This window comes from Chiloscyllium plagiosum, chromosome 12 (genome assembly GCF_004010195.1).
Source record: "Chiloscyllium plagiosum isolate BGI_BamShark_2017 chromosome 12, ASM401019v2, whole genome shotgun sequence".
NCBI lineage: Eukaryota > Metazoa > Chordata > Chondrichthyes > Orectolobiformes > Hemiscylliidae > Chiloscyllium > Chiloscyllium plagiosum.
The window spans coordinates 19,040,046-19,067,278 of NC_057721.1; the positions used below are offsets into that span (position 1 = coordinate 19,040,046).

Consider the following 27,233-nt stretch of genomic DNA (forward strand, 5'->3'; position numbering starts at 1 on the left):
GCCCGAAACGTCGATTCTCCTGTTCCCTGGATGCTGCCTGACCTGCTGCACTGTTCCAGCAACACATTTTCAGCTCTGATCTCCAGCATCTGCAGACCTCACTTTCTCCTCCTTCTTGCTCTTAGATAAGCTTAAAGCTTCCCATATATCTCTCTCGCATCCTATGAAGGGCTCATCAGGGCTCTCAGCACAGGCTTGTTACAAGCAGTGATGCAGTTGCCACATTTCTCTATCTCTCTCTCTCTTTCTCTCTCTTTCTCTATCTCTCTCTCTTTCTCTATCTCTCTCTCTCTTTCTCTCTCTCTCTCTCTCTCTTTCTCTATCTCTCTCTCCTGCCAACCTACCAAGTTGGGAACTAATCTTGCCAAGTTTCATCCTATTCACCTCACCGCCTGTCATTGCTGACTGCATGGAGTCTGCCAGCTAATGTGCTCTCACCAGCCTTCAATGCTTCTACCTCCACAATATCTATTAACTAATGAACGTGCATGGATCTATTGAACTTGTTTTGGGTGATTGCACTGACACCATGGCCTTAATAGAAGAGGGGCTGTGACATTTTTCCCATTCATGAAACCTGCAGGGAATGGTACCTTAAAATGCTGACAAGAAAGGGGAGGGCAAGACCTGTTTGGTTGTGGCATCTCTCTGGTCGTGGTGGAAATAGTGGATGATGGTCCTTTGAGTACAGAGACTGGGGAGTGGAAAGTGAGGACAAGGGGGACTCTGTTGTTGTTCTGGGAGGGTGGTGAAAGGGTCCAATATGGTTGAGGAAGGAGGCATATACCCGCCTGATTAAAAGGAAAATATGACAGAAGCGGTCTTGTGGAAGGTGGTATCATTGGAATGCCTGCAACAGAGATAGAGAAACTGGGGGAATAGAGTCCTTACAGGAGGCAGAGCATGGACAATTATTATCAAAGTAACAGTGGGAGTCCGTGAGTTTGTAATCAATATTAGCGGACAGCTTCCCACCAAGGAATAGAAGCAGAGCAGTGAATGAAGGGAATTGACAAGATGACTCAGAGGTGGGCTGGGTGAAGGTGAAAAAAGGATGAAAATTTGAAGCAAGATTGATTCATTTTTTTCCAATTCTGTACAAGGGAAGCAGCACCCAGTGTACCAGAGAAAGAGTTAGGGGGAAGCCCCAAGAGGGACTGGAACAACGGCTGTTTCACATACCTCACAAAGACACAGGGTCTTTGTACAGTCCTGTTTGTGGATTTTGAAAAGAATCATAGAATCCCTACAGTGTGAAAGCCAGCCATTCGGCCCATTCAGTCCACACCTAGCCTCTGAAGAGCATCCCACCCAGACCCAACCCCCTACCCTATTCCTGTAACACTGCATTTCCCATTGCTCATGCACCTAATATCCCTGGATACTAAGAGCAATTTAGCATGACCAATCCACCTAACCTGCACATCTTTGGAGGAAACAGAGAACCCTGAGGAAACCCCATACAAACAGTGGGAAACTGTGCAAACTCTCCACAGTCAGTGGCCTAAGTCTGGAATTGAACCTGGGTCTCTGGGACTGTAAGGCAGCTGTACTAACCACTGAGCCACCATGCCGAAGATAGATGTCAGCTCTGCAGGGTTGGGAGATTGTAAGATGGGAGGCTGAGGACTAAGGATCTACAATTGAAATGAGACCATTGACAGTCCTGGAAACAACAGCATGCTGTTCAGTGGTAGGATTATTGTGCCGAGGTAGATAGGAGGAAGTATCTCAGAGTTGGCCCTCAGCTCTTATGTGATATTACTCACTAGACTGTCTGGTGATCCTGTTCACCTGTAACCCCTATGCACACTGACTCATTTTGGCATCCAGTCTCGTAATTTCTTGGCTTCAAAATTCTCAGTCTAAATTCCTGCATGATCTCAAATAAAAGCAAAATACGGTTCATGCTAGAAATCTGAAGCAGGAACAGAAAATGCTGAGACATCTCCTTATGTGACTGGATGTCATAATGTATTTAAAGTTACTCCTGGGGAGCACCTTCAGCTTTTCACTACTTTGGGGGCACAATATAAATGTAAATTGTCATTCTTAATTGGTGCCAAGAGTGAAAAGGAGCGCACCTACTGCTGCCCTGACTGAGATCAGCCAAATCAAGACAGACCAGTGATGCAGCCTGGAATTCTTCTGCCCCGTGTGTTACTATTTCCCACTGAATAATGCACAGACCCATTGGCTATTGAGGAACTCTTTAGACTGATTATGAATGAGTCATGGAGTCATATCACATGGTTCACCTGGCACCTGGGCAGTAAGCTGGTATTCTTGTGACCTCGAGGAACAAGTAACCAGGTGGATCAATAAGCAATAGGAAAATGAGTCATTGTACAGCAAAAGTTAAACTGCTGTGAGAAAAATATATGAAACAAAATTGTGGCAGAATACCAAAAAAGACCAAGATCAGTGAGAAAGGAGCAGACCTGGAAGAGTGTATTTTAAGCTGCAGAACTATTGCTCATTTTTCAGTTCTTGTTTCTATCCTTGATTTGTTTCCTGTTGGTTCAGACTGTGACGAATGTAGTGTGAGAAGCTGTTGGTCATCTTCTTTTGCATTTGCTCCAAAAGTGGTTTTACAAAAAGACAATATATTGCACTGGTTCAGAGACCTTTACATGCACTGGTTCAGATGACCACTTTCTTATTGTAGCCAAAATTTTGACCACGCAGTATGTAGGGGCTGCAGCATACAAGATGATGCAGCACTAGACTAAATCTTCAGGCCAGAGCTAAATCTTCAGGCCTCATTCTAATGGTACCAGAATCCTGCTGGTCAGAATAGTCCACTGCTTGTACCAAGCCATATCCAGGGATTGGGGTGAGGTCAACCATCATAGAGTCAAGGTAAGGGTTTAAGAATCAGGCTGACCAGAATAAGGGAGGTAAAAACAATGACTGCAGATGCTGGAAACCAGATTCTGGATCAGAGCACAGCAATTCAGGCAGCATCCGACGAGCAGCAAAATCGACGATTCGGGCAAAAGCACTTCATCAGGAATAAAGGCAGAGAGTCCGGACAGGGTCAAGGGGACAGTGCGGACTGGAAGTTTGAAACTAGGATGAGGTGGAGGAAGGGGAAATGAGGAAGCTGTTGAAGTCCAGACAGGGGTGGAATGAAATGACAGTGGAGTGGGTGAGTGAGATAATGGATCACTCCACTAAAGTCGATTTTGGATCTCAACAGGAACTTTAATGATTTGTTAGAGTCCAATGAGGGAAGATACAAGAGTTCTGAGTAAATATGAGAATGCTAAAATAACTTGAAATCATTTAGAAATCCAACACTTTACTTTGTGCTGGCATAACCTCTTGCATAATGGAGAATGTTTAGTTATGTTCAGAATGTCAGTATAATGAATAGTTTTGTAATACAAAGGTAAAAGAGACATCTGCCATTTTGGACTGCTCTTCTTTTGCAGGCAGGAGTGGCAGGATAGAGCTTCGTAGATATTGGGCACTATCAAAGGCAATTTATTTTCCTTTGAGCCAGGTGACCACAAGAAATACAAGTAATATGGGTTGTAGGAATATAAGAAAGGAAGAGGAGAAAGCCATAAGACCATAAAAAATATTTTCCGCATCTGTGGCTTGGTCATCAAATGAAGGCCATAAGACATAGAAGAAGCCCCATTTGGCCCATCGAGTCTGTTCTGTCACTCACTGAGGTCATGGCCGAGCTGAAAATCCTCAATTCTACTTTCCCACTTTTCCTCCTTGATTCCCTTACTGATTAAAAATCTGTCTGCCTCACCCTCAAACAAACTTAGTGACTCAGTCTCTCCAGCTTCCTGCAGTAAAGAAGGGGCTGCATCTCCTGGCTGCTCGCTGCTGTCATAGCCCTCCCTCACTCAGAGACCACCCGAATACTAACAGCATCCTTGCATTCCATTGTCTGGCCTTGCCTTTTTATGTATTGCCCCTCACCCAGAGACAGCAGACGCATATTACCACTGACTTGCCTTGCTTTTTAGTGCAGACACATAGCCATGGTTGTCAGCAGTCACAGTCAAGTCAATGGGATGGGGTAGCCTTCACTCAATTGGGGGGGGTGGGGGGTGAGGGTGGTCCTAGCCCAGTAAGTCAGGCACAGTCCCCCGATACCAGTCCAGGGGCTTCGACATGGTCAGTCAGCCACTTGGGGAGGACAGAGTAAGAATGCTTTCCACGTAAGGGGTGGGGAGCTAAATATGGGGTAGGTTCGAATCCTTTTAAACTTTTTTTTTGCCTGATTGTGGCCTTCCTTCCTCCTGGAATGAGGGAGAGGCAGGTCATAAGGAAGGTGAAAGTGGGTGGCACAGCTGTGAGTGCTTGTACAGGTCAGGAGGTGTCCTAAGCGAATGAGTAGGTAGCACAAAGGGCATGCAGATTCATGGTGGGTGACAGCAAGTGAGGAAAGATATTGCAGGCATTGGTGAGAGTAGTAAGTAATGGCAGTAGCTGAAATGGACTGAGAGTGAGGTATTGGAGAGAAGCTGGTAACACTTATGCTGGGACAATGGAGAATGTTTACTTTCATCCTACGCAGCTGTACATTCACTCAGATTGCACTGATCCAGTGAGCAAACTCAGATCAGGCTGGCATGGCCTACTGTTATGTCCTTCATTGGTAGTCCTGGGGGAAGAGGAAATCCTTCTTCTGCACCATCATGTCCAGCAGGATCTCCAGGTCCATTCCTGCTTCCTCTCTGCCGTGTCCAGGGCAAAGTCTGAAACCATGTAGGGCCGCTATGGACTGGCTGCTTGTCTGGTGCACAATGGACTTTTCAAGATGGTGTAGGTACAAGTGGATATCCGGTGAGGGGCAAGTTGTTCCAGGAGTAGCATGTGGTAAGATGGGGCTAGAATTAGACATGAGGGATGCCATAGGAGCATGAGGTAAATAGTTAATGAGGCGAGATAGCTAGGTTATGGTGAGAAATACTGCTAGCCCTCATGGTGAATAACCTTGGAGAAAACTCTATCCAACTTGCTGTTCACCAAAAAAAAGGTACAATTCAGTCCTGACATCCCATTTGCTTTCCCAATTGCATGCTGTACCCCCATATTCACTTTCTGGGATTTATGTACAAGAATTCCTAGCTCCCTCTGAATACAACATTCCCCAGTGATGCACTCATCTAAAAAATTACTTTGCTATATTTCCTACTAATACAGTTAACTGCGCAATTTCCCACATTATATTCCATTGAACTTGATCTTTTCCCACCTCGTTAACCTGGATATATCCTCTTGCAACATCTTTGATCTTTTTGACAGCTTACTTTAAAGTTGAGAGCAAATAGAGCAAGTGCTTGACAGATTATTTTAATGAGGTGATTAACAGAGAGTGTTTTTGAGGAACAGAAAGGAAGTACAGTGCTTACATTCATCACTGTTCAAAGAGTGTCTGAGCTGATGCTTGGCAGTGTAGATTTTGTAATGACAACATTGCATATTTTCCCAGGAGTATAGTATAATTCTAGCAAAGGAAAATTAAAACAGTCAGCTAGCCTGTAGAACAATATGTTAAATATCAAACTAACTAATACTCAACACATAGCAACTACATCTAATTTGCAAGAATTTTGTTTTGGTAAATGCCCGTACATTTATATAATCTAGGATTCTTTTAATGTGTAAAATAATAAATGGGACACTGTTATAAAGCTGCATTATAGTAATTAAGTTAAAATGCCATTTGAAAACCAATAGTGAATTACACTATCAAGTCCTATTTGTAAGTATTGTGAATCAACCTATTTAGATATTTTGTGAGACATTTAAAAACAGGGAAAAAACCACACTATGCCACAAGAGTCCAAAATCCTGTTTATTTGTTGTTTTGAAGACAAAGTTTGTGTGAAGATTTGTAGCTCGGGTGCTCGTTGTTGTGGTTCTGTTCGCCGAGCTGGAAGTTTTTGTTGCAAACGTTTCGTCCCCTGGCTAGGCGACATCATCAGTGCTTGGGAACCTCCTGCGAAGCGCTTCTTTGATGTTTTCTCCAGTGTTTATAGTGGTCTGTCCCTGCCGCTTCCAGTTGTCAGTTTCATACAGCAGGAAATCTGGATCCATCGTGTTATCAGGGTACATTTGTACATCTGCTTTAACAAAAAGTTAAATGATGAAGTATGATACTTTACAACACCATTGTAGGGAAGGCAACACTTGCAGGTTTCATTAAAGGGATTGATGGTAGTCCAGCAATGATGGGCAAAGTACTTAGCTGGTGATCATTTAATGAGGTTGAAACCCAGTGAGATAAATCAATAAACGATATAAATGGAACACGAAATGACACGACCAGCTATCCTTAGTAGCCACTCACGCAGACAACAAGCAACATGAATTCGACTGGGACAACACTACTATCATAGGTCAAGCCAGACAGAGAACAGCCAGGGAATTCCTAGAGGCATGGCATTCATCCACAAACTCCATCAACAAACACATCGACCTGGACCCAATATACCAACCACTACAGCGGACAGCTGAAACTGACAACTGGAAGCGGCAGGGACAGACCACTATAAACACCGGAGGAAACATCAAAGAAGCGCTTCGCAGGAGGCTCCCAAGCACTGATGATGTCACCTAGCCAGGGGACGAAACATTTGCAACAAAAACTTCCAGCTCGGCGAACAGAACCACATCATATGAAGACATTAAAAACATTAAATTGTGACAAAAGTCCTCTGCATTTATAAACATCACCAGTGCTGAAGGAAATTCATGAGCAGCCACATAGTTATGGGCTTGATTTAATAGAATCATGTGCGGTCCAGAATTCCGTTAACAAAGCTCTCTATTCAACACCACCCACCTCCCCACCAATCTCCACCCCACCATTAGGCCTTCACTTTTGCCCAAGCTTTTCTTTCTGATATCTCCTTCTAATCTGGCATCAGTTTTAGTCTGTTTATGCTGCTATTTAATGCCAAGGGGTGTTTTCTGAACGTAAAGGCAGTATATAAATGTGAGTTGTTGTTGATACTGATCTATTCTTAAATAAGACATAAAATTGAGTAATTTTAACCCAAAAGAAACGGTGCCTGTGGGTCAGGTGACACTTTTTTTTAATTCAAAGCCCATCCCAACTTGCCTCAACTCACCTACTTGTCAAAAAATAAACACAATAGTGGGGAGCTAGATGATCAACCCATTCACAGGAGGTGAGTTACTAATTTATTTATATTAATCAGCCTGCATGGCCGATTTTGTCACTCTTCTGCACTGGTCAGATGAGTTTTCCAGATCACACTGCAGTTAGACAGTCTGATCTGCAGTCTCCAAGCTCTGAGATCTCTGTCTCTCTCTCCCCTCCACCCCACTCCACTTGCCCCTAGCTCTACACCAATCTCTGTCTGACTCCCACTATTATTCCTCAACTCTGGTTCACTAACATCCTTCTGGGAAAGAAAGCTACCATCCTAATCTGATCCAGCCCAGACATGATTCCAAAGCTAAGGTAATGTGATTGACTCATAACTATTCTCTGAATTGGTCTGGCAGGCCATTTGGTAGTTCAAGAGGGCATCTTTCAGTTCGAGATGGACGATAAATGCTGGCCTCCACTGTGATACCCACATTGTGCAGATGAATGAAGTCATCAGGCTGGTTTTCGCATGAGGAAATATTACTACAGTTGTTATGGGGGATTTCACATGCAGATAGACTGGGAGAATCAGGATGGTCCTGGACCCCAAAAAAGGGAGTTTGTGGAGTGCCTCCAAGATGGATTCTTAGAACAGCTTGTACTGGAGCCTATAAGGGAGAAGGCACTTCTGGATCTGATGTTGTGCAACAAACCAGATTTGATCAGGGACCTCGAAGTCAAGGAGCCATTAGGAAGTAGTGACCATAATATGATAAGTTTTAATCTGCAGTTTGAGAGGGAGTAGAGAGAATTGGAAGTGTCAGTATTGCAGTTGAACAAAGGGAACTATGGAGCAATGAGGAAGGAACTGGCTAAAGTTATCCACTTTGGCAGTGGAACAACAATGGCAGGTATTTCTGGATATAATGCAGAAGGTGCAGAATCAGTTCATTCCACAGAGGAGGAAAGATCCTAAGGGGAGGCAGGGGCGGCCATGGCTAATGAGGGAAGTTAAGGACTGTATAAAGATAAAAATGAAGTATAACATAGCCAAGATGAGCGGGAAGCTGGAGGACGGGGAACTTTTAAAGAGCAACAAGAGGATAATTAAAAAGGCAATACATGGAGAGAAAATGAGGTGCGAAGGCAAACTGGCCAAAAATATAAAGGAAGATAGTAAAAGCTTTTTTAGGTCTGTGAATAGAAAAAAAAGGTTAAGACTAAAATTGGGCCCTTGAAGACAGAAGTGTGTGAATTTATTATGGGGAACAAGGAAATGGTAGAAGAGTTGAATAGATACTTTGGATCTGTCTTCACTGGGGAAGACACAAGCAATCTCCCAGATGTAATAGTGGCTGAAGGACCTAGGGTAATGGATGAACTGAAGGGAATTTATATTAGGTAGGGAATGGTGTTGGATAAACTGTTAGGTCTGAAGGCTAAACGTCCCCGGGACCTAATGGTCTGCATCCCAGGGTACTTAAGGAGGTGGCTCTAGAACTCATAGACGCATTGGTAATCATTTTCAAATGTTCTATCGATTCAGGATCAGTTCCTGCGGATTGGAGGGTGGCTAATGTTGTCCCACCTTTCAAGAAAGGAGGGAGAGAGAAAACAGGGAATTATAGACCAGTTAGCCTGACGGCAGTGTGGGAAAGATGCTGGAGTCAATTATTAAAGATGAAATTACAACTCATTTGGATAGAAGTAACAGGATAGGTCAGAGTCAGCATGGATTTACGAAGGGGAAATTGTGCTTGACTAATCTTCTGGAATTTTTTGAGGATGTAACTATGAAGATGGACAAGGGAGAGCCAGTGGATGTAGTATACTTGGACTTTCAGAAAGTCTTTGATACAGTCCCATATAGGAGATTAATGAGCAAACTTAGGGCACATGATATTGGGGGCAAAATACTGACTTGGATTGAAAATTGGCTGGCTGACAGGAAGCAAAGAGTAGTGATAAACAGATCCTTTTCGGAATGGCAGGCGTTGACCAGTGGGATACCACAAGTTCGGTACCGGGACCGCAACTGTATATCGTATACATTAATGATATAGATGAAGATATTAAAAGTAATATTCACAAATTTGCTGATGACACAAAGCTGGGTGGCAGGGTGAAATATGAGGAGGATTTCATAAGAATACAGGGTGACCTGGACAGGCTAGGTGAGTGGATGGTTGCATGGCAGATGCAGTTTAATGTGGATAAATGTGTGGTTATCCACTTTGGTGGCAAGAACAGGAAGGCAGATTACTATCTAAATGGAGTCAAGTTAGGTACAACAAGATCTAGGTGTTCAGTCAATGAAAGCAGGCATGCAGGTACAGCAAGCAGTGATGAAAGCTAATGGCATGCTGGCCTTCAGAACAAGAGGAATTGCCTATAGGAGCAAAGAGGTCCTTCTACAGCTGTATAGTGCCATGGTGAGACCGCACCTGTAATATTGTGTGCAGTTTTGGTCTCCAAATTTGAGGAGAGACATTCTGGCTATTGAGGGAGTGCAGCGTAGGTTCACGAGGTCAATTCGCGAAATGGAGGGAATATCATATGCTGAAAGATTGGAATGACTGGGCTTGTATACACTTCAGTTTAGAAGGATGAGAGGGGATCTAGAGTCATAGAGATGTACAGCATGGAAACAGACCCTTCGGTCCAACCTGTCCATGCTGACCACATATCCCAACCCAATCTAGTCCCACCTGCCAGCACCTGGCCCATATCCCTCCAAATCCTTCCTGTTGATATACCCATCCAAATGCCTCTTAAATGTTGAAATTGTACCAGCCTCCACCACATCCTCTGGCAGCTCATTCCATACACGTACCACCCTCTGCGTGAAAATGTTGCCCCTTAGGTCTCTTTTATATCTTTCCCCTCTCATCCTAAACCTATGCCTTCTAGTTCTGAACTCCCTGACACCAGGGAAAAGACTTTGTCTATTTATCCTATCCATGCCCCTCATAATTTTATAAACCTCTATAAGGTCACCCCTCAGCCTCCGACGCTCCAGGGAAAACAGTCCCAGCCTGTTCAGCCGCTCCCTGTAGCTCAGATCCTCCAATATCTACCTGTGACTCCACTTTCAAGGAGCTATGAACCTGCACTCCAAGGTCTCTCTGTTCAGCAACACTCCCTAGGACCTTACCATTAAGTGTATAAGTCCTGCTAAGATTTGCTTTCCCAAAATGCAGCACCTCCCATTTATCTGAATTAAACTCTATCTGCCACTACTCAGCCCATTGACCCATCTAATCAAGATCCTGTTGTAATCTGAGGTAACCCTCTTCGTTGTCCACTACACCTCCAATTTTGGTGTCATCTGCAAACTTACTAACTGTACCTCTTATGCTCGCATCCAAATCATTTATTAAATGACAAAAAGTAGAGGACCCAGCACCGATCCTTGTGGCACTCCACTGGTCACAGGCCTCCAGTCTGAAAAACAACCCTCCATCACCACCCTCTCTCTTCTACCTTTGAATCAGTTCTGTATCCAAATATATTAAAGATCTGATTGAGACGTATAAGATTATTAAAGGATTAGAGGCAGGAAGCATGTTTCCGCTGATGGGTGAGTCCAGAACCAGAGGACACAGTTTAAAAATAAGGGGTAGGCCATTTAGGACAGAGTTGAGGAGAAACATCTTCACCCAGAGAGTGGTGGGTGTATGGAATGCTCTGCCTCAGAAGGCTATGGAGGCCAAGTCTCTGGATACATTCAAGAAAGAGATGGATAGATCTCTTAAAGATAGTGGAATCAAGGGTTATGGCGATAAGGCAGGAACAGGATACTGATTGTGGATTATCAGTCATGATCATAATGAATGATGGTGCTGGTTCGAAGGGCCAAATGGCCTGCTCCTGCACCAATTGTCTGTTGTCCATTGTCTATTGAAGAGCATTTTTGTTAAGAAGGCATGAAACTTCTTAAAAGGATTTTGTAAAACTGGAGTCCACTCCCCCTTCTATTCACATAACAGCTAATACTTGTGATCTAGACTAAGACCTCGTGAATAGCTATTTCAGCCTAAATCTTTTGGTGCTGCCAAGCCTGTGACATTGTATCCATTGTGAGTCACCACCTTCCAGAGAAAAGGGCGAGAGGGAAAATAAATGTCTCATGGTAATAAAAAAATTGAGTTGTACATCTAAAATTTGACATGAAAGATAGTTGTGATCATATGTCAGGTGCACAATTACCATTTCATCCTTGCTTTCATTAATCTTGCTTTGATTAAAGTATCTGTTTGAATGATAGTTTGAGGATTTGTATTTGTACTGACAAGAAATTAATCCTCAGAGATCAGAGGTATATCTCAGTGTTCACCAGGAATCTCTGTAATCTGCCAAAGAAACATCTTGGCTGGACAACATTGATGTCTTTCATCAGCCAGGTAGAATTGTGGATATAAGAACTGGAAATGGTTGAAACGTCTGTGGAATGCAAGGTGGAATTCCGTCTTTCTCCACTATATGCAACCGACTGTATCACAATGGGAATCATCAATAGGCATTTACAACTAGCATTCCAGGAAAATGGAATATCAAACAATCAGTATCAGTTTAATTTGAGAGGTCATAAATTATTTCTAAACATCTTTGCTTTCCCAGCTGGGAAACTTTGGAAAATCCCAACAGATTAGTCAGCAATCGATGGAAGAGAGACACAGAGTTAAGGTTTCTGGTCAATAACTTTTCATCAAAATCCTATATGCAATTCTACATGTGTTTAAATTGGTTTTGTTGTGAAACAAGCTTGTGGACATAGAATCCCTACAGTGTGAAAACAGGCCATTTGGCCCAACAACTCCACACTGGCCCTCTGAACAGTATCCCACCCAGACTCAATCCCCTACCCTATTAATCTACATTTTCCCCTGACTAATACACTTAATCTACACATCCCTGAACACTATGGGCAATTTAGCATGGCCAATTCACCTAACCTGCACATCTTTAAACCGTGGGAGGAAACCAGAGCACCAAGAAGAAATCCACGCAGACATGGGGAGAACGTGCAAACTCCACACAGACAGTAACCCGAGGCTGGAATCAAACCCAGGTTCCTGGTGCCGCGAAGCAGCAGTGCTAACCACTGAGCCTCTATCTACAGGGGGATTAGTTATATGTAAGAGATAGGATATAACATTAGCCACAGAAGTAGACATTCCTACAAATGAAAAGAATTAAAACTGCTTTTTTTTATTTGAGGTCTTTCATTTGAACCAGTTGGTTAGTACCCATTTCAGGCAGAGAGTTATGCTAGCATTAGCACTCTGATTCTACATTAGCTGGCATGTAAACATAATAACATTCAGTTAACCTCATCAAGTGGAACGTAAACGTCAGCAGTAGCACATAACAGACACTGACTCAATATGGTCACCTCTGCAATGTCCTGATGGCAACATAATACACTGGAAATGTCACTATTTCTTTCTGCACATTGGGTGACTGAACAACTGAGCCTGGTGAGACCATATTTCCAAGTATTTCCTTGATTCACTCACTATTTCCTTGATTCATCAAGAAAGTTCCTGGCCATCGCACTGTTCCAATTTTTTGGGTGGCATAGTGGCTCAGTGGTTAGCACTGCTGCCTCATAGCGCCAGAGACCCGGATTCAATACCACCCTCTGGGCAGCTGTCTTTGCGGAGTTTGCGCATTCTTCCCATTTCCATATGGGTTTCTTCCAGATACTTCAGTTTCCTCCCAGTTACATTCGGGGGTTTGGTGTTGACTTGGACCAAATGGCCTGTTTCCTCACTGTGGGAATTCTGTGAACTAAAATAACATCTTGATATGAGATCTTAACTTTCATATCAATTTCCCACCTTCTTGTTGTCACAGAATTTTCATTGGAGCAGGAGTAGGCAATTCAGCATTTCACGACTGCTTCGCCATTTAACATGATCATGGCTGATCTTGTCCTGCTCTCAACTCCACTTTGCTGCCTACTCCGCATTGCCCTTTATCCCAGTTTTCATCAGAAACCTAGCTCTTTCTTTCTTGATCAATTCTGCCTCAACTGCAGTATGGGGCTGTAAGTTCCACAGATTCACAACCCTCTGAGAAAAGTAGTTTCTCCTCATTGCAGTTTTGAACCTGGTTCTTCTCACTCTAAATCTATGTTCTCTTGTTCAAGACTGTCCCACAAAGTGGAGCATCTGTTCAGCATCCACCTTATCAACCCCTTTTAGCACTTTATACACCTCAATCAGATCCACCAATCCCCCCTAATTCTTCTCAACTCCAGCACATACAAGCCCAAATTACTTAACCTTCGACATGCCTTCCATCCCTGAACTCCCTGGTGTATCTCCTCTGAACTGCTTCCTGTGCCATCACAAGCTTCCTCAAGTTAGGACAGCAAAACTGGACACAGTATTCCAGATGTCACCTCACCAATGCCATGTATAATTGTAACAACACTACTTTTATAATCCACTCCTCATGCAATAAATGCCAGAATTCCATTTGCCTTTCTTATTATATGCTGCACCAGCATACCTACTTTCTGCGATTCGTGCACTGCTCCATCATCAGGGTGGTTGTCATCAGGCAGATGATTTTTAACCACCTGATGAAGGAGCAGTGCTCCAAAAGCTAGTGCTTCCAAATAAACCTATTGGACTATAACCTGGTGTTGTGTGATTTTTTAACTTTGCACACCCCAGTCCAACACCGGCACCTCCACATCATCCATTTTATAGTCAGTTGCTTCAGTAAATCAGACTCCTTTGCAGGGGACTAAATGCCTAATGTGGATCAGAATGATCCCTACAACACTGGGTTGAATCTCCTCCCTGTTTGGGATGGATTCTGCATTCTTGCCTTACTTATGGTGGAAGTCTTGAGTTGTAGACATAGATGTCTTCAGACAGAGCACTCAAGAAAAATAAATATTCTAAGATTTTCAAAGGACCAATTAATCATGAGACTCCTACATTTTTTCCCAACAGGTGGCTGAGCAGGCTTGGCTTAGCAACAGTGGGATATGCAGAAAAGGAGCAACGACTCAAACAAGACCAAGGTACTGATGTCATCATGCTAAGTAATTATACAGTAAATCTCAATGAATCTTCCGACATCGATTATTATTACCACCACAATGTCATGTGTAAAACCTAACAGTTTGCCTGTCACCCCTGCACTCACTGACCATTATCAGCCCCCAGTCATGCAGCATCTCGGTTTTAGAACTCCCCACATCCTTGTTTACAAATCCCCCTGTTGCCTCACCATTCCCTATCTTTGTAACCTTCTGCGGTTCTACTCTCTCTGAGATCTCAGTGCTCTTGTATTCCTGGTATCTTGCTTATCCCCAATTTTATGTGCTCTCCCTTTGTTGGTTATGCTATCAGCTGTTAAATGAATTCCTGCCCTGCATCTCTCTCCCTTTTTCTTCCTCCTTTGGGACCCTTCTTCAGACCAACCTTAATGAATCTAAGCTATTGGTCATCCATCCTAATATCTCTTCATGTTTCTTAAGACTAAATTTTGTTTGATAACACTCTATGAAGCACCTTGGGATACTTCACTCCATTAAAGGAGCCGTATCGATGCAGATTTTTGTTCCAAGAATATTGATGCGATCGGATTGCTTATTTGTTTTGCACTCTGTTCCAGCTTAATTTTTAACTTTTGGAGGTAAAATTGGGCAGTTTAAGTTTTCCCTCATTAGTTTTTTTTGTCAGATGGTTTGGATTAAACGTATCCTTTTATATCTTTACCCAAGTATTTTGGAATTACATTCCAGTGCAAGTTGAATGTCTAATTTTTTGGATTAAAAAAGGTGAACTCTAACTTGGAATGATGAAAATATGGTTGGAGAGGAAGGTAACTATGAGAATGATGCATGACTTCTGAGAAATGCTAAAACAACTGAAAACTAAGGTTCGCTTCAAAAGCTTGTTCTAAAAGAAACCCTAATATTTCCAAAATATGTGTGCACGTTTTTAGAAAAAGTTTTAAAGCTCAATTTATTGTTCAAAAGAGTGGTTTATGCTATTTCCAACTTTTGCATAATTCATGAAAACTGCACAGAGCACTAGACTTCTTAAGACCAATTGATTTTCTGCATTTGTGTAAATGTAAACTTTAATACATATATAAGTAAAAATATATTCAAAGTTTCAATTATGTTGATTTAATTTAATGAATTGGAGATGCCAGTGTTGGACTGGGGTGTACAAAGTTCGAAATCACACAACACCAGGTTATAGTCCAACAGGTTTAATTGGAAGCACACTAGCTTTCGGAGCGACGCTCCTTCATCAGGTGGTAGTCACCTGACTATCACCTGATGAAGGAGCGTCACTCCGAAAGCTAGTGTGCTTCCAATTAAACCTGTTGGACTATAACCTGGTGTTGTGTGATTTCTAGTTTAATGAAATCAGCAAAGACAGCTCAGAGTCAATTTAGCTATTTACATGCTGCATCCACATGCGCCAATGTCTTTATGGGAGAATGTGGATTTTTTTGCACACCACTATTGTTCTGTGTGTTGACATAAAGATATTCTGTACCAAAAACACTGTTGGAAAATGGTCTGGGGAAGATGGTGACGGGAGAAGAATCAATCCTTTTTTTGATCTGTATTCGCCGAAAGATATTGGCACTGAAATAATATTTAAACCCAAGGACCATTTCAAAGTAGTATGACTTTGATGTATATAATTCACCTTCTTATATGGTTCTATTTGTTTTAATCTAAACTTATAGCCGTGATTTTAACGGGGCAGGTTTGGTAATCAGGGAAGTCAGTAGGGTTAAGTGTTTTCAATGGGAAGCCACAAGTCCGGGTTACCACATATAGCTATGGACTTTTCCTTCATACTGTGAAACATTGTTTTCACAGAATTCCAGTCCAGCGGTCAGCCTGATTGACAGGTTTGGCTTCCAGTGGGGCAGGCATTGCTCCAGAGTTGGTTACCCATATCTGCTTAGCCCAGAAATAAATGGGTCAGGGTGATCTTGACATTTTGAACTTTTTCACATTCCATTTAAACGCTGCCCACCCATTTCCAGGGACTTAAAATTCCCCTCTAAGTTTTCAAGCACTAGACCAAGCAGAGTGCTTTTGGAATTCTTCAACAGTACGTGGACTGTGATAAGGGCCGAAGATAAAACTAAACATCAAAATTGCCATGCGTTCCTATAGTTGTGAGGCTACTTCAGGAGTTTGGGAGGGGCAGAAACATGGATTCAAAAGGGTATTATGGGAGTCATAGGCTTACATATTGGAAGTCAAAACAAGTTTAAGAAGTTTGGAGTGAAAAGGGAGTTTGGATATGTGATGGTAGTTAACAGCTGAGAGAATTCCTAAAAATCTTGTGTTACGTTATAAAGAAAATGGTGAAATAAGTAAATTCATGATTTGCATTGGACGTGAGGAGTACCAAACTCAATACATTGGTAGCACAATGTCTGGCCACACAATTTCAGCTGCCATGCACAGCATATGATAGAGCCCATCTGCAGCTGAGTTAATGCCAGCTGTGGTGTGATGAGATCCTCATGTGACCACTTAAGGGTTTCAATTGGTGGCAGTTCCGGAAGGTTAAACGTGGATCTTCCTGTCAGGACTTAACTTTGCTGGAGGTGGGGAAAAAGCGTGGGGTTCAGGTCTGCCATCATCCCGCCTAAAGGAATGACCTTCCAACCAACCACTCCCCCTCAATATTACCACCATCAGACGCAAAAGATTCTGCCCAGAAAGCTTGGCAATATTTGTGGAAAGTAAAACCTAGTTCGCGTTTTAGATAAGCAACCATTATGCAGAACTGATAAAAGCAGAACTTATACACTTAATGGTAAGGTCCTCGAGAGTGTTGCTGAGCAAAGAGACCTTGGAGTGTAGGTTCATAGCTCCTTGAAAGTAGAGTCACAGGTCGATAGGATAGTGAAGGCGGCGTTTGGTATGCTTTCCTTTATTGGTCAGAGTATTGAGTACAGGAGTTGGGAGGTCATGTTGCAGCTGTACAGGACATTGGTTAGGCCACTTTTGGAATATTGCATGCAATTCTGGTCTCTTTCCTATCGGAAGGATGTTGTGAAACTTAGAAGGGTTCAGAAAAGATTTACAAGGATGTTGCCAGGGTTGGAGGATTTGAGCTACAGGGAGAGGCTGAACAGGCTGGGGCTGTTTTCCCTGGAGCGTCGGAGGTTGAGGGGTGACCTTACAGAGGTTTATAAAATCATGAGGTACATGGATAGGAAAAATAGACAAAGTCTTTTTCCTGGGGTCAGGGAGTCCAGAACTAGAGGGCATAAGTTTAGGGTGAGAGGGGAAAGATATAAAAGAGATCTAAGGGGCAACATTTTCACGCAGAGAGTAGTACATATGTGGAATGAGCTGCCAAAGGAAGTGGTGGAGGCTGATACATTTACAGCATTTAAAAGGCATCCGAATAGTTATATGAATGGGAAGGGTTTAGAGGGATATGAGCCGGGTGCTGGCAAGTGAGATTAGACTGAGTTGTGATGTCTGGTCAGCTGTACAGCTCTATGACTCTATGTCATAGATATTTGAGAAAGGGCCAAAGGGGTTAGGTGAAAAAGAGAGCAAAAAGGAAGGTCTGCGATAGGGTGCAAGCCAGGTGATATTAAAAGACAAAGAGTGGTGCAGGGATAAAGAGAACGGTCAGGAGTAAAAGAAAAACACATGGGTCCGTAAGATGTGAATGACAAACCTTTGAGCAGCTGCCATTGAAAAGTAAGTAAAAAAAAACTAATGAGGATTTGGCCATTTTACTCTCCTGTGACCACAGCAAGAGCATTTAAGCCTGCAAATAACACCAGCCAGTTGAATTGAAAATATTGTGAATAACTTAAACCTATTTTATGGCGACATAATTGCATATTGATGATAATTATTTAGGAGCAGCCTTAAGTGTCATATTCACTACAGATTCTTTAGATCTGAATTATGATAAATAAACTGGCACAGATCTTCCGGTTTTCAGATCGGGTCAGAGACCAAATGAACCGCCAAACATGAACATCAGAACTGCTAGAAAGTCCCAACATACTGTCATTGTGGAAATTGCCCAGTTTCAATACCTGATGGGCAATTTCCAACTCCTCAAACCCAACATTAATGTCTTTGCCTCTGATTTCGGGACATGGCAGTATCTGACTCAATTACCTATTCATGACTAGTGGATAGCTACACAAATAAAACCTGCTCCCTACTGTTTCCCTACTGACACCCACGCCTGACCCTCCAGCACCTTGGTCCTCCTCTTATTTTCCAACTCTCTCCCTGATCCTCCAAATTCTTGATCCACTGCCTCCTCTCCTGACCCTCAAACCCTATGATAACCATTTTCTATCCATCCCTCCAACAAGGCTGTCCTCTGGCTGTCCCCCGGACTCTTTCTCTCAACCTCCTCCCTCACACCCCTCTACCCCACATCACAACACCTCCCTGACTCAACCACATCATCCAAATATCCCACTAACTTTCCACCCTATCCTCCCTCTCACCATATTCACCTCACACCCTACCCACTCTGCCATGCAGCCCACTTACTACAGTCTTTCATTGACATATTGAAAGGCTATTTCAATTTTCCAGAGTTTTTGAATGTAGACCAGCCAGAATACAGCAGTGTAAAACGATTGTGGGGACTGATGTGGTTTGACAGGCCTGCAAGACAAAAAGTGGCATGGACAAGTTGGACTGAAGGGTCTGTTTCCATGTTGTATGACTCTGATGGAAGACTGCTGTGCATTTCTGAAGAGGCAGCATTCGGGTGTGCTGGCCAGAATCAAAGAGCTCATTCGTTTGGTGTGGAATGGCCATGTGACAGCAAATCCCACTCCTTGGAACGTTCAGCCCATTCACTTATACGATATTGAACAACTTTCTTGTGAAATGTATGTGTAAAACATTTGAGCTGTGCTATCATAACAATACAAGAAATCCTATTAGGTGAATGGTAAATTCTAAATGTCAATGTGTTTTACTCACTAATACTTTATCATGATAGATTATTGGAGTGAAAGTGATCAAGAGGATGCAGATACCCCATCAACCCCCAAGCAAGAGAGTCCACCACCTCCTTATGATACCTACCCCCGAGCACCTGCAGTGAGTTTACTTTTGCATCTTTGTTACACCTGGAACATCCTGGTTGGTAATAACAGTCAGTTTCAATGGGGCGGCACGGTGGCTCAGAGTTTAGCACTGCTGCCTCACAGCACCAGGTCCCAGGTTCGATTCCAGCCTTGGGTGACTGTCTGTGTGGAGTTGCACATTCTTCCTGTGTCTGTGTAGGTTTCCTCTGGATGCTCTGGTTTCCTCCCACAGTCCAAGAAGTGCAGGTCATGTGAATTGGCCATGCTAAATTGCCCATAGTGTTAGGTACATTAGTCAGAGGGAAGTGGGTCTGGGTGGGTTACTCTTTGGAGGGTTGGTGTGGACTAGTTGGGCTGAAGTGCATGCTTCCACACTGTGGGGAATCTAATCTAATTTTCAAACCTCTGCACAGACAGCAGAGATATCAAAGAAACTGGATGATGTCACAAAAAATAGAAAATACAAATAAGCTTGAAAAAACATGTTAAATTGCTATCTATTTGCAATCTCACTGTCTGCAGTACCCTTAAAAATAATTTTGTCTTTCATTAGGGGGCATCAGTGATTAGTGTTAATGTCACTGGACTTTAATCCAAAGCCCAGGGTAATACTCTGTGGAAGGGTTACCGGATCCAAAACTCTGACTTCTCTTCACAGATGCTGCCAGACCCACTGAGCTTTTCTAGGAACTTCTATTTTTTGTTTCTAATACTCAGGGGCATGTGTTCACATCCCACTAAGGCAGATAGCAATATTTGAATTCAATAAAAATCTGGAATTAATGAAGTCAATGATGTAATCATTGTTGATTGTCATTAAAAAAGTCGTTCAATTTTTTAATGTCGTTTAAGGAATTCCGACTACCTTACTTGGCCTAAGCTTCATATGGCCCCAGACCACACAGACATTTAACTGCTCTCTGCATTGGCCCTGAAAACTAATCAGTTGAAGAACAGTTCGGGATATGCAACAAATGCTGGCCTTGTCAGCAATTTCCACATCCCACCTTAGAAGAAAATATACAGTTAGCAAGTGGCTTCAAGTAGACTATGCACATTTTGGCAATTCAAGTTAATGAACTATTATAAGCAAATACAACCATACATTTTAGGAATATTGCAGTCAAACGCTTACTTCATAATCACTTACAAAGATTAGTAAATCCTTGTGTATTGTATATCATTTTGCTCATTAATCTGCTGAAAGATCCAAAAGAACATTCTCCCTCTCTTATACCAAATAAATTTATAAATTTTCACTCTGAGCAGCTTGATGCTGAAGCAAACCAATAAGGTTATGATCATTGGTTCAATTATTGGTATACTCAAATTTATGGGATATTTTTAATATTGTAATATTAACCTTCAACTGCAGTATAGATTAAATATTTTAAGACATGTAAATGTTTTCATTTATATATAATCCAACTCAGGCATGGGATGTTGCTGGCTAGGTCAACATTTATTGCCCAACCTAATTACACTTGAAGTTATGAACATTGCTCATTCTGATCACGTTTCCTTCTATTTTTAGGTGTATTTTATCTACAGTTTTATGCATTGATCTAAAAATTGGACCCAATGAGTATAAATTGTATTTCACATATTCCCTATTTATTTCCTTTCCTCCTAAGTTTTAAATGTTCAAATTCTGATTTATGTTTTGCAATTGTCCATTTTGCAGAAGGGGTCAGCGACGTAATTTCCTGTTTTACTGAAAAGGTGTTCCACGATCAAATAATTAAGTGGTGATGAACCAAACAGTAGCATGTTCAAACAATTGATAGGTTATTAATATTAAACTGAAAGATGAAAGCAGTTTTCAAGAAGTGAGCGGTGTCCTTATCCTGAACATTTTAATGCAACATTAATATTTGATATTGATCATTTTGTCATTATTTTAAGGTGAACTGTGCTAGTCCATACCTCGAACCTAAGCATAATAGACTGTCGTCTACGGAAACCTCTCATTCTCATTCATCCCATGAAGAATTCCGACCAGAACCTGCAGGAGGTACTGAGTCCCCCCTTCGTAAACCAGGGGCTTGGGAACGGCGTTCATGGCAGGATCTAATAGAAACTCCACTGACCAGTTCAGGGCTGCACTATCTCCAGACTCTTCCTCTTGAGGATTCTGTGTTTTGTGAAGCAGGCTTACCAACACCAGAACATCGGAGGCAGTCAACTTTGCCAGCTCAAAGGTGCCAGATCCAGGATCACTATGGACCCTTCCCATTGGCTGAGGGAGAACGATGGCCTGGAATAAGTGGTGGTGGGGGTAAACCACGCAGTTTCACTCTACCTCGAGATGGTGGATTCAGTCATCCCTGTCAAAACTCCACAATCTGTGTCCCCGGAGTTCAGCCCGAATTGGCTCAGAAACAAGAAATCACGGAAGAAAAGCAAGAGGAAAATGGTAAGGAGCATGTACATTCTTTAACAGTTCACATTAAAAAGAAACACAATTCTTTGAATCGCAACTTCTGTTCTAATTTTAAACAGTGTAGGGTTTTAAATTATGGAAATTTCAGCTAAAGTGTAGTCTTTAAAGTAAGAAAGATTAAGTTGGACGCTCAATCAGCAAAGAAGCTGACAGGTGAAATTTAGGATAGCAATTTCATTGCATTGAGTGACAAAATCAGATGAAGTAGTTTGCTTCCTCCACTCACACTGACATATTTTGAAGAAAAAGCATTGAAAACCCCTTCTAGCAATTTTACAATTCAGCTACACGCAATCATTACAAAGCATTCTTTTATGAGACCTTCAATAGAGCCTGATGGCTATTATGGAGTAATTCAGACAATAATAGGCACATGGTGGCTAATATGGGGTAATTCAGACAATAATAGACACATTAATTTAATTATGTCTTCAAAACATTGAGGATAAATCAGCATAATTCAAAATGTATAGCCATAGTCCATGTGGTGAGGCTTGAGATTGAAAGTATTGTCCACTCGTGTATTTATATGATTTCTGTGTTTTGTACATGCCTCTATCAACATGAGCACTCTAGAAAAACTGGCAAACATGGAGGACTCTCTAAAGTACAGTGCTGTGAAGGCATATGTTCGCTGAAGCATATAATTATTGTGACTCTACTTCTTAATGGTAAGGCTCTGAAATTGCTGTAATGAGCTATAACAGATGCCTTCACAAGTGAAGTCGAGTCAATAACTTGTAAGCATCAAGTGTGGAAGTATTTACGTTGTCTTGGTTTTACCCATCCTTTACAGAGTCATACAGCATAGTAACAGGCCTTTCAGCCCACCATGTCTATGCTGAAGGACAAACAGCAAATCAAACTAATCCCATTTACCTGCTTTTGGTCCATTGCCTACTATACCCTGGCATTTTAAGAACTCATTCAAATGCTTCTTAAATGTTGCAAAATAAGGAATCTGCCTCTGCCACCCTCTCAGGCAACACATTCCTTATTTCTACCACATTCTGGGTGAAAAAATTCTTTCTCACATCTCATCTTAACCACTCACTCCTCACCTGAAGCTCATGCCCTCTTGTCTTAGACATGTTTGAGATGGGGAAAAGATTCTAATAATCTCTTCTGTAAATACCTCTCATAATTGTATTTACCTTATTAAGACTCTCCCTCCCCCACCCCCCAAGCCTCCTCTGCTACGATGTAAACAAACCTAGCCTATCCAGTCTCTTCTCATAACTGAGACTTTTCATTGCATGTCACGTCCTAGTCAATCTCCTTTGCATCTTCTCCAGTGCAATCACTTCCCTCTGATAGTGTGGCGACCAGGATCACACACAACTGAGCCGATGTTTGATAAAGTTGTAACAAGACTTCCTTGCTCCTATATTCTATGCCTGGGTAATGAAGGCAAACATCTCATATGCCTTCTTCACCATTCTGTCCCCCTGTGCTGACACCTTAAGGGATTTATGGACTTGTACACAAAATTCCCTCAGTATTCCTTAGGGACCTACCATTCATTGTGTATGTGTTTTCCTTATTAGACCTTTCAAAATGCATCACCTTGTACTTAACAGGATTAAATTTCATCTGTCCAATTTACCAACTGATCATTCAGACTGAGCTTATCCAGCCCGCCTCGAGATATTTCATACCTCACTGGTTACAGGTGAAATGCCATATGACTGAAAGATAGCTAATGTAGTTGCTGTGTTCTGGAACGGCAGCAGAGATAGGCCAGGTCATAACAGACTAGTTAGTCTGATATACAAACAAAGACAGAAATTGCTGGAAAAACACAGGTTGAAACGTTCACTCTGATTTCTCTCCTCAGGGAAAAAGTGAGGACTGCAGATCTTTCTCTTCACAGGTGCTGCCAGACCTGCTGAGCTTTTCTAGCAATTTGTGTTTTTGGTTTTGTCTCTGATTTCCAGCATCCATAGTTCTTTCGGTTTTATTGTACAGTTGGTCTGTTGTTTAGTGATAGGGAAACTTTGGAAAAACATTTTGAAGGCTAGGATTAGTCAATGCTTGTAAAGTTTGGGATTTATCAGGGATAGTCAGCAAGGATTTTGTAGCTGGAGATCCTGTCTGACTACTTTAATGGAGTATTTTAAAAGGTGAATAAATATATTGATGAGGGTAGAGCAGTTGATGTGGTTTACATGGACTTCAGTAAAGCCTTTGACAAAGTTCCACATAGAGTGCTAATCCAGATCCCCACGGGATCCAAGGGAAGTTGGCAAATTGGATCCAAAATTGGCTTGCAAATAGGAGGCAAAAGATAATGGTGGAGGGTGGCTTGTGTAATTGGAATCCTGTAACCAGTGGTGTACTAGAGGGATCAGTGCTGGGATCCTTGCTGTTTCTTATTTATATTAATGGCTTGAATGTGAATGCAGAAGGTTTAATTCGTAAGTTTGCAGATGATACAAAAACTGTGGTGTCATTAATACTGGGCTGGATAAGCTCAGTCTGAATGATCAGTTGGTAAATTGGACAGATGGAATTTAATCCTGTTAAGTACAAGGTGATGCATTTTGAAAGGTCTAATAAGGCCTGTAACCAGTGAGGTATGAAATATCTCGAGGCGGGCTCCAGTAATCTCCTCCCTTGCCTTCTATAGCAGCTTGCGATACATCTCATCATGCCTTGGGGATTTCTGCACCTGCTAAAACATCTAATACCTCCTCCTCATTAATCTTAACACATTCTAGCACCTCACCATCCCAACTGAAATGTTTTTCTCTTCTGTGATGAGAAGTATTCACTGAAGACCTCACTCACATCGACTGGTTCCATGCCATTTACGTGCCACTCATTAATAAACAATCCTTTTTCCAGCAAAAAAAATGGATGTTTGATGAATAAAGTGAAAGCAAGTCCTGAGATCCTGATTTCTTTGTTTTGGCATATTTAGGAATCAATCAGATTTTACTGTACAGTTGTAGTAAGATCAGTGAAACTCTGCTTTTTTATGGTCTGTCTGTGGTCTTTACTGCAGTCAGAGTGGCCAGTCAGGAGAATGTTTCCAACAATTCTGCACCGTTCTAAGACATCCCTGTGAGTGTGGCTTTATACTTTCTGAATTTATGACATGCCATCTTGAGAGGCACCTTAAATGAAGTGTACAAGTTGCAATCATCAAACATGAGATCCACAATATCCACACTGGATCTTACTTCAGTCCGATGTACTCAAAGTCAAAAATCACACGCCATCAGGTTATACTTCAACCACAAGCTGTCGGAGCCCCTGCTCCTTCCTCAGGCAGCTAGAGAGAGAGATTACATTGGATACAGAATATATAGTAAAAGATCAAAGCATCATACAACTTATGCAAATGTACTGAACACATCCAGATGGCTCTTCAGTCTTTAATCAGTAAGTATGGAGATGCAGGTTTTGATTGATTAATGTGTAAATCCCAGAATTTCTTTCAAGTCACTGCCCCAAGATAACTTAAGGTTTTATCAGAAGAAAAGTGACATTGCAGGTCAGATAATGCACTTTAGGTATGAGGTCTTGTTTCGAGTCTGTTTGTGTCTCAATCTGGATTCAGACTGGTTTTACTTCCAAAGTAGGAATTCATAAAATGCCACATTAACTGACTGTATACAGATCGTGTGCTTTTTGAAGTAAATAATGTATCTGCAAATACAAATCTGCAAATGCAAATTTACCTCATAGATTTATATGTGCGTGAGATAATGAGAGTCCAGAGACAGTATATTCCTGTTAGGGTGAAGGGCAAAGTTGGTAGGTGTAGGGAATGCTGGATGATGAGAGAAATTGAGGTTTTGGTCAAAAATAAGAAGGAAGCATATGTCAGGTATAGACAGCTGGGATCAACTGAATCCCTAGAAGAGTATAAAGGCAGTAGGACTAAGCTTAAGAGGGAAATCAGAAGGGTGAAAAGGGGACATGTGATAGCTTTGACAAATAGAGTTAAGGAGAATCTAAAGGGATTCTACAAGTGCATTAAGGACAAAAGGATAACTAGGGAGAGAATAGGGTAGGGCCCCTCAAAGATCAGCAAAGCGATCTTTGTGTGGAGCCACAGGAGAGGGGGAGATACTAAATGAGTATTTTGCATCAGTGTTTTCTGTGGAAAAGGAAGGATGTGGGAAAATAAATAATGACATCTTGAAAAATGTCCATATTACAGAGGAGGAGGTGTTCGATGTCTTAAAATACCATAAATATTTAAATTTGTGTTGTAAGTGGATAGTTTGATTTATTCTAATTTACTATAATTTCTTCAGTTAATAAACTTCTATTGTATTGTTAAAGCAAAACCTGCAGCCTTAGGTTTCAGCAAGAACCGATGTTAAAGCTAAAACAAACCATTATATGATCTGTCCAAGCCAGGTTTCAATCTGGGATCTAACTTGTCCAGTAATAACATTAGTTGTGATCATAACACAACTCATTGAAAAGCAAAGGTTAAAGTTGAAAGATACCTCCAAGTTTTAGCAACAGCAATGCTCAATATGTCTAATTGATGCTGATCTGCAGTCATCAAATCCAGCAAAAGCAATTGAGTATGTGTCAAACAAAGTCATGATCAAACTGTACAGATAGTTTCTCATCAACCAGCTCAGAGATGTTATTAAACACATCTGGAGTAGGTGGGTCTTAAATCTGGGCGTCCTGGCTCAGAGGTAGGGTCACGATCCCTGTGTCACAAGACCTCCTTCAAACTTCATAGGCTGGGCAAGCACTGGAGGCAGTGTGAAAAAAGGAGGACAATTTCTCTTGTTAATGGCCCGACTGATAAAAGGAAATAAATTGACTTGCGTCATCTCATTTCTCAGGGCCTGTAGCACTGCCTGCCTTTTGGGGAAATCAAAGTAGTCTGCAGAACACAATGGGAAGTGGTGCAATCCAAATTTCTTCCTCTATTCATCCCTTTGCCTTGAAAGTGTCACAAAGCTGGTCCCTGTTTGTTCGAAAAGCTGGTCCTTTTCTCAAGGATACGATGTCCTTGGTTTTTTCAGAGGGGTTGTAAATGCTCCCAATGCCGATTAGACTGGTTTGGTACAGAGATTAAAGGGTATTGAGAGGCCTTTTTGTTTATATGTAATCAGATGAGACTTCAACCCCAAGTGGTCATGTTTTAGAAGTGACCTACATAATGAAAGGCGATTGGTCACCCCTCCAGTTGAGCTGTTCAGTTCAGTTCAGAACTAATTGGGAGTTCAACAATGAGCTGTGTGGAAACATTTTTCTCTCTCTTTCTGCCCTTCCAACTTCAACCTCTAACCTCTTAGAGTCACAGAGTCATAGAGGTGTACAGCACAGAAGCAGACCCTTCAGTCCAACTCGTCCGTGCCGACCAGATATCCCAATCCAATCTAGTCCCACTTGCCAGCATCTGGCCCATATCCACCCAAACCCTTTCTATTGTCACACCCGTCCAAATGCCTTTTAAATGTTTCAATTGTACTAGCCTCCACCACTTCCTCTGGCAGCCTATTCCACACATGTACCACCCTCTGCTTGAAAACGTTGCCTCTTAGGTCTCTTTTATATCTTTCCCCCTCTCACCCTAAACTTATGCCCTCTAGTTCTGGACTCTTCCCCCCCCCCGGGAAAAGACCT

General features: G+C 42.0%; 1 protein-coding gene across 2 annotated transcripts in view; it reads left to right on the forward strand.

The window, feature by feature from the left end:
* The window catches only part of cnksr2a (connector enhancer of kinase suppressor of Ras 2a), a 489,515-nt gene that overhangs the window by 408,212 nt on the left and 54,070 nt on the right, over positions 1–27,233 (forward strand). For both annotated transcript variants that reach the window (XM_043700616.1, XM_043700617.1), the window contains 3 exons: positions 14,062–14,132; positions 19,096–19,196; positions 21,089–21,599. In XM_043700616.1, coding sequence (XP_043556551.1) covers positions 14,062–14,132; positions 19,096–19,196; positions 21,089–21,599 — 683 coding nt within the window. The remainder of the gene's footprint in view (positions 1–14,061; positions 14,133–19,095; positions 19,197–21,088; positions 21,600–27,233) is intronic.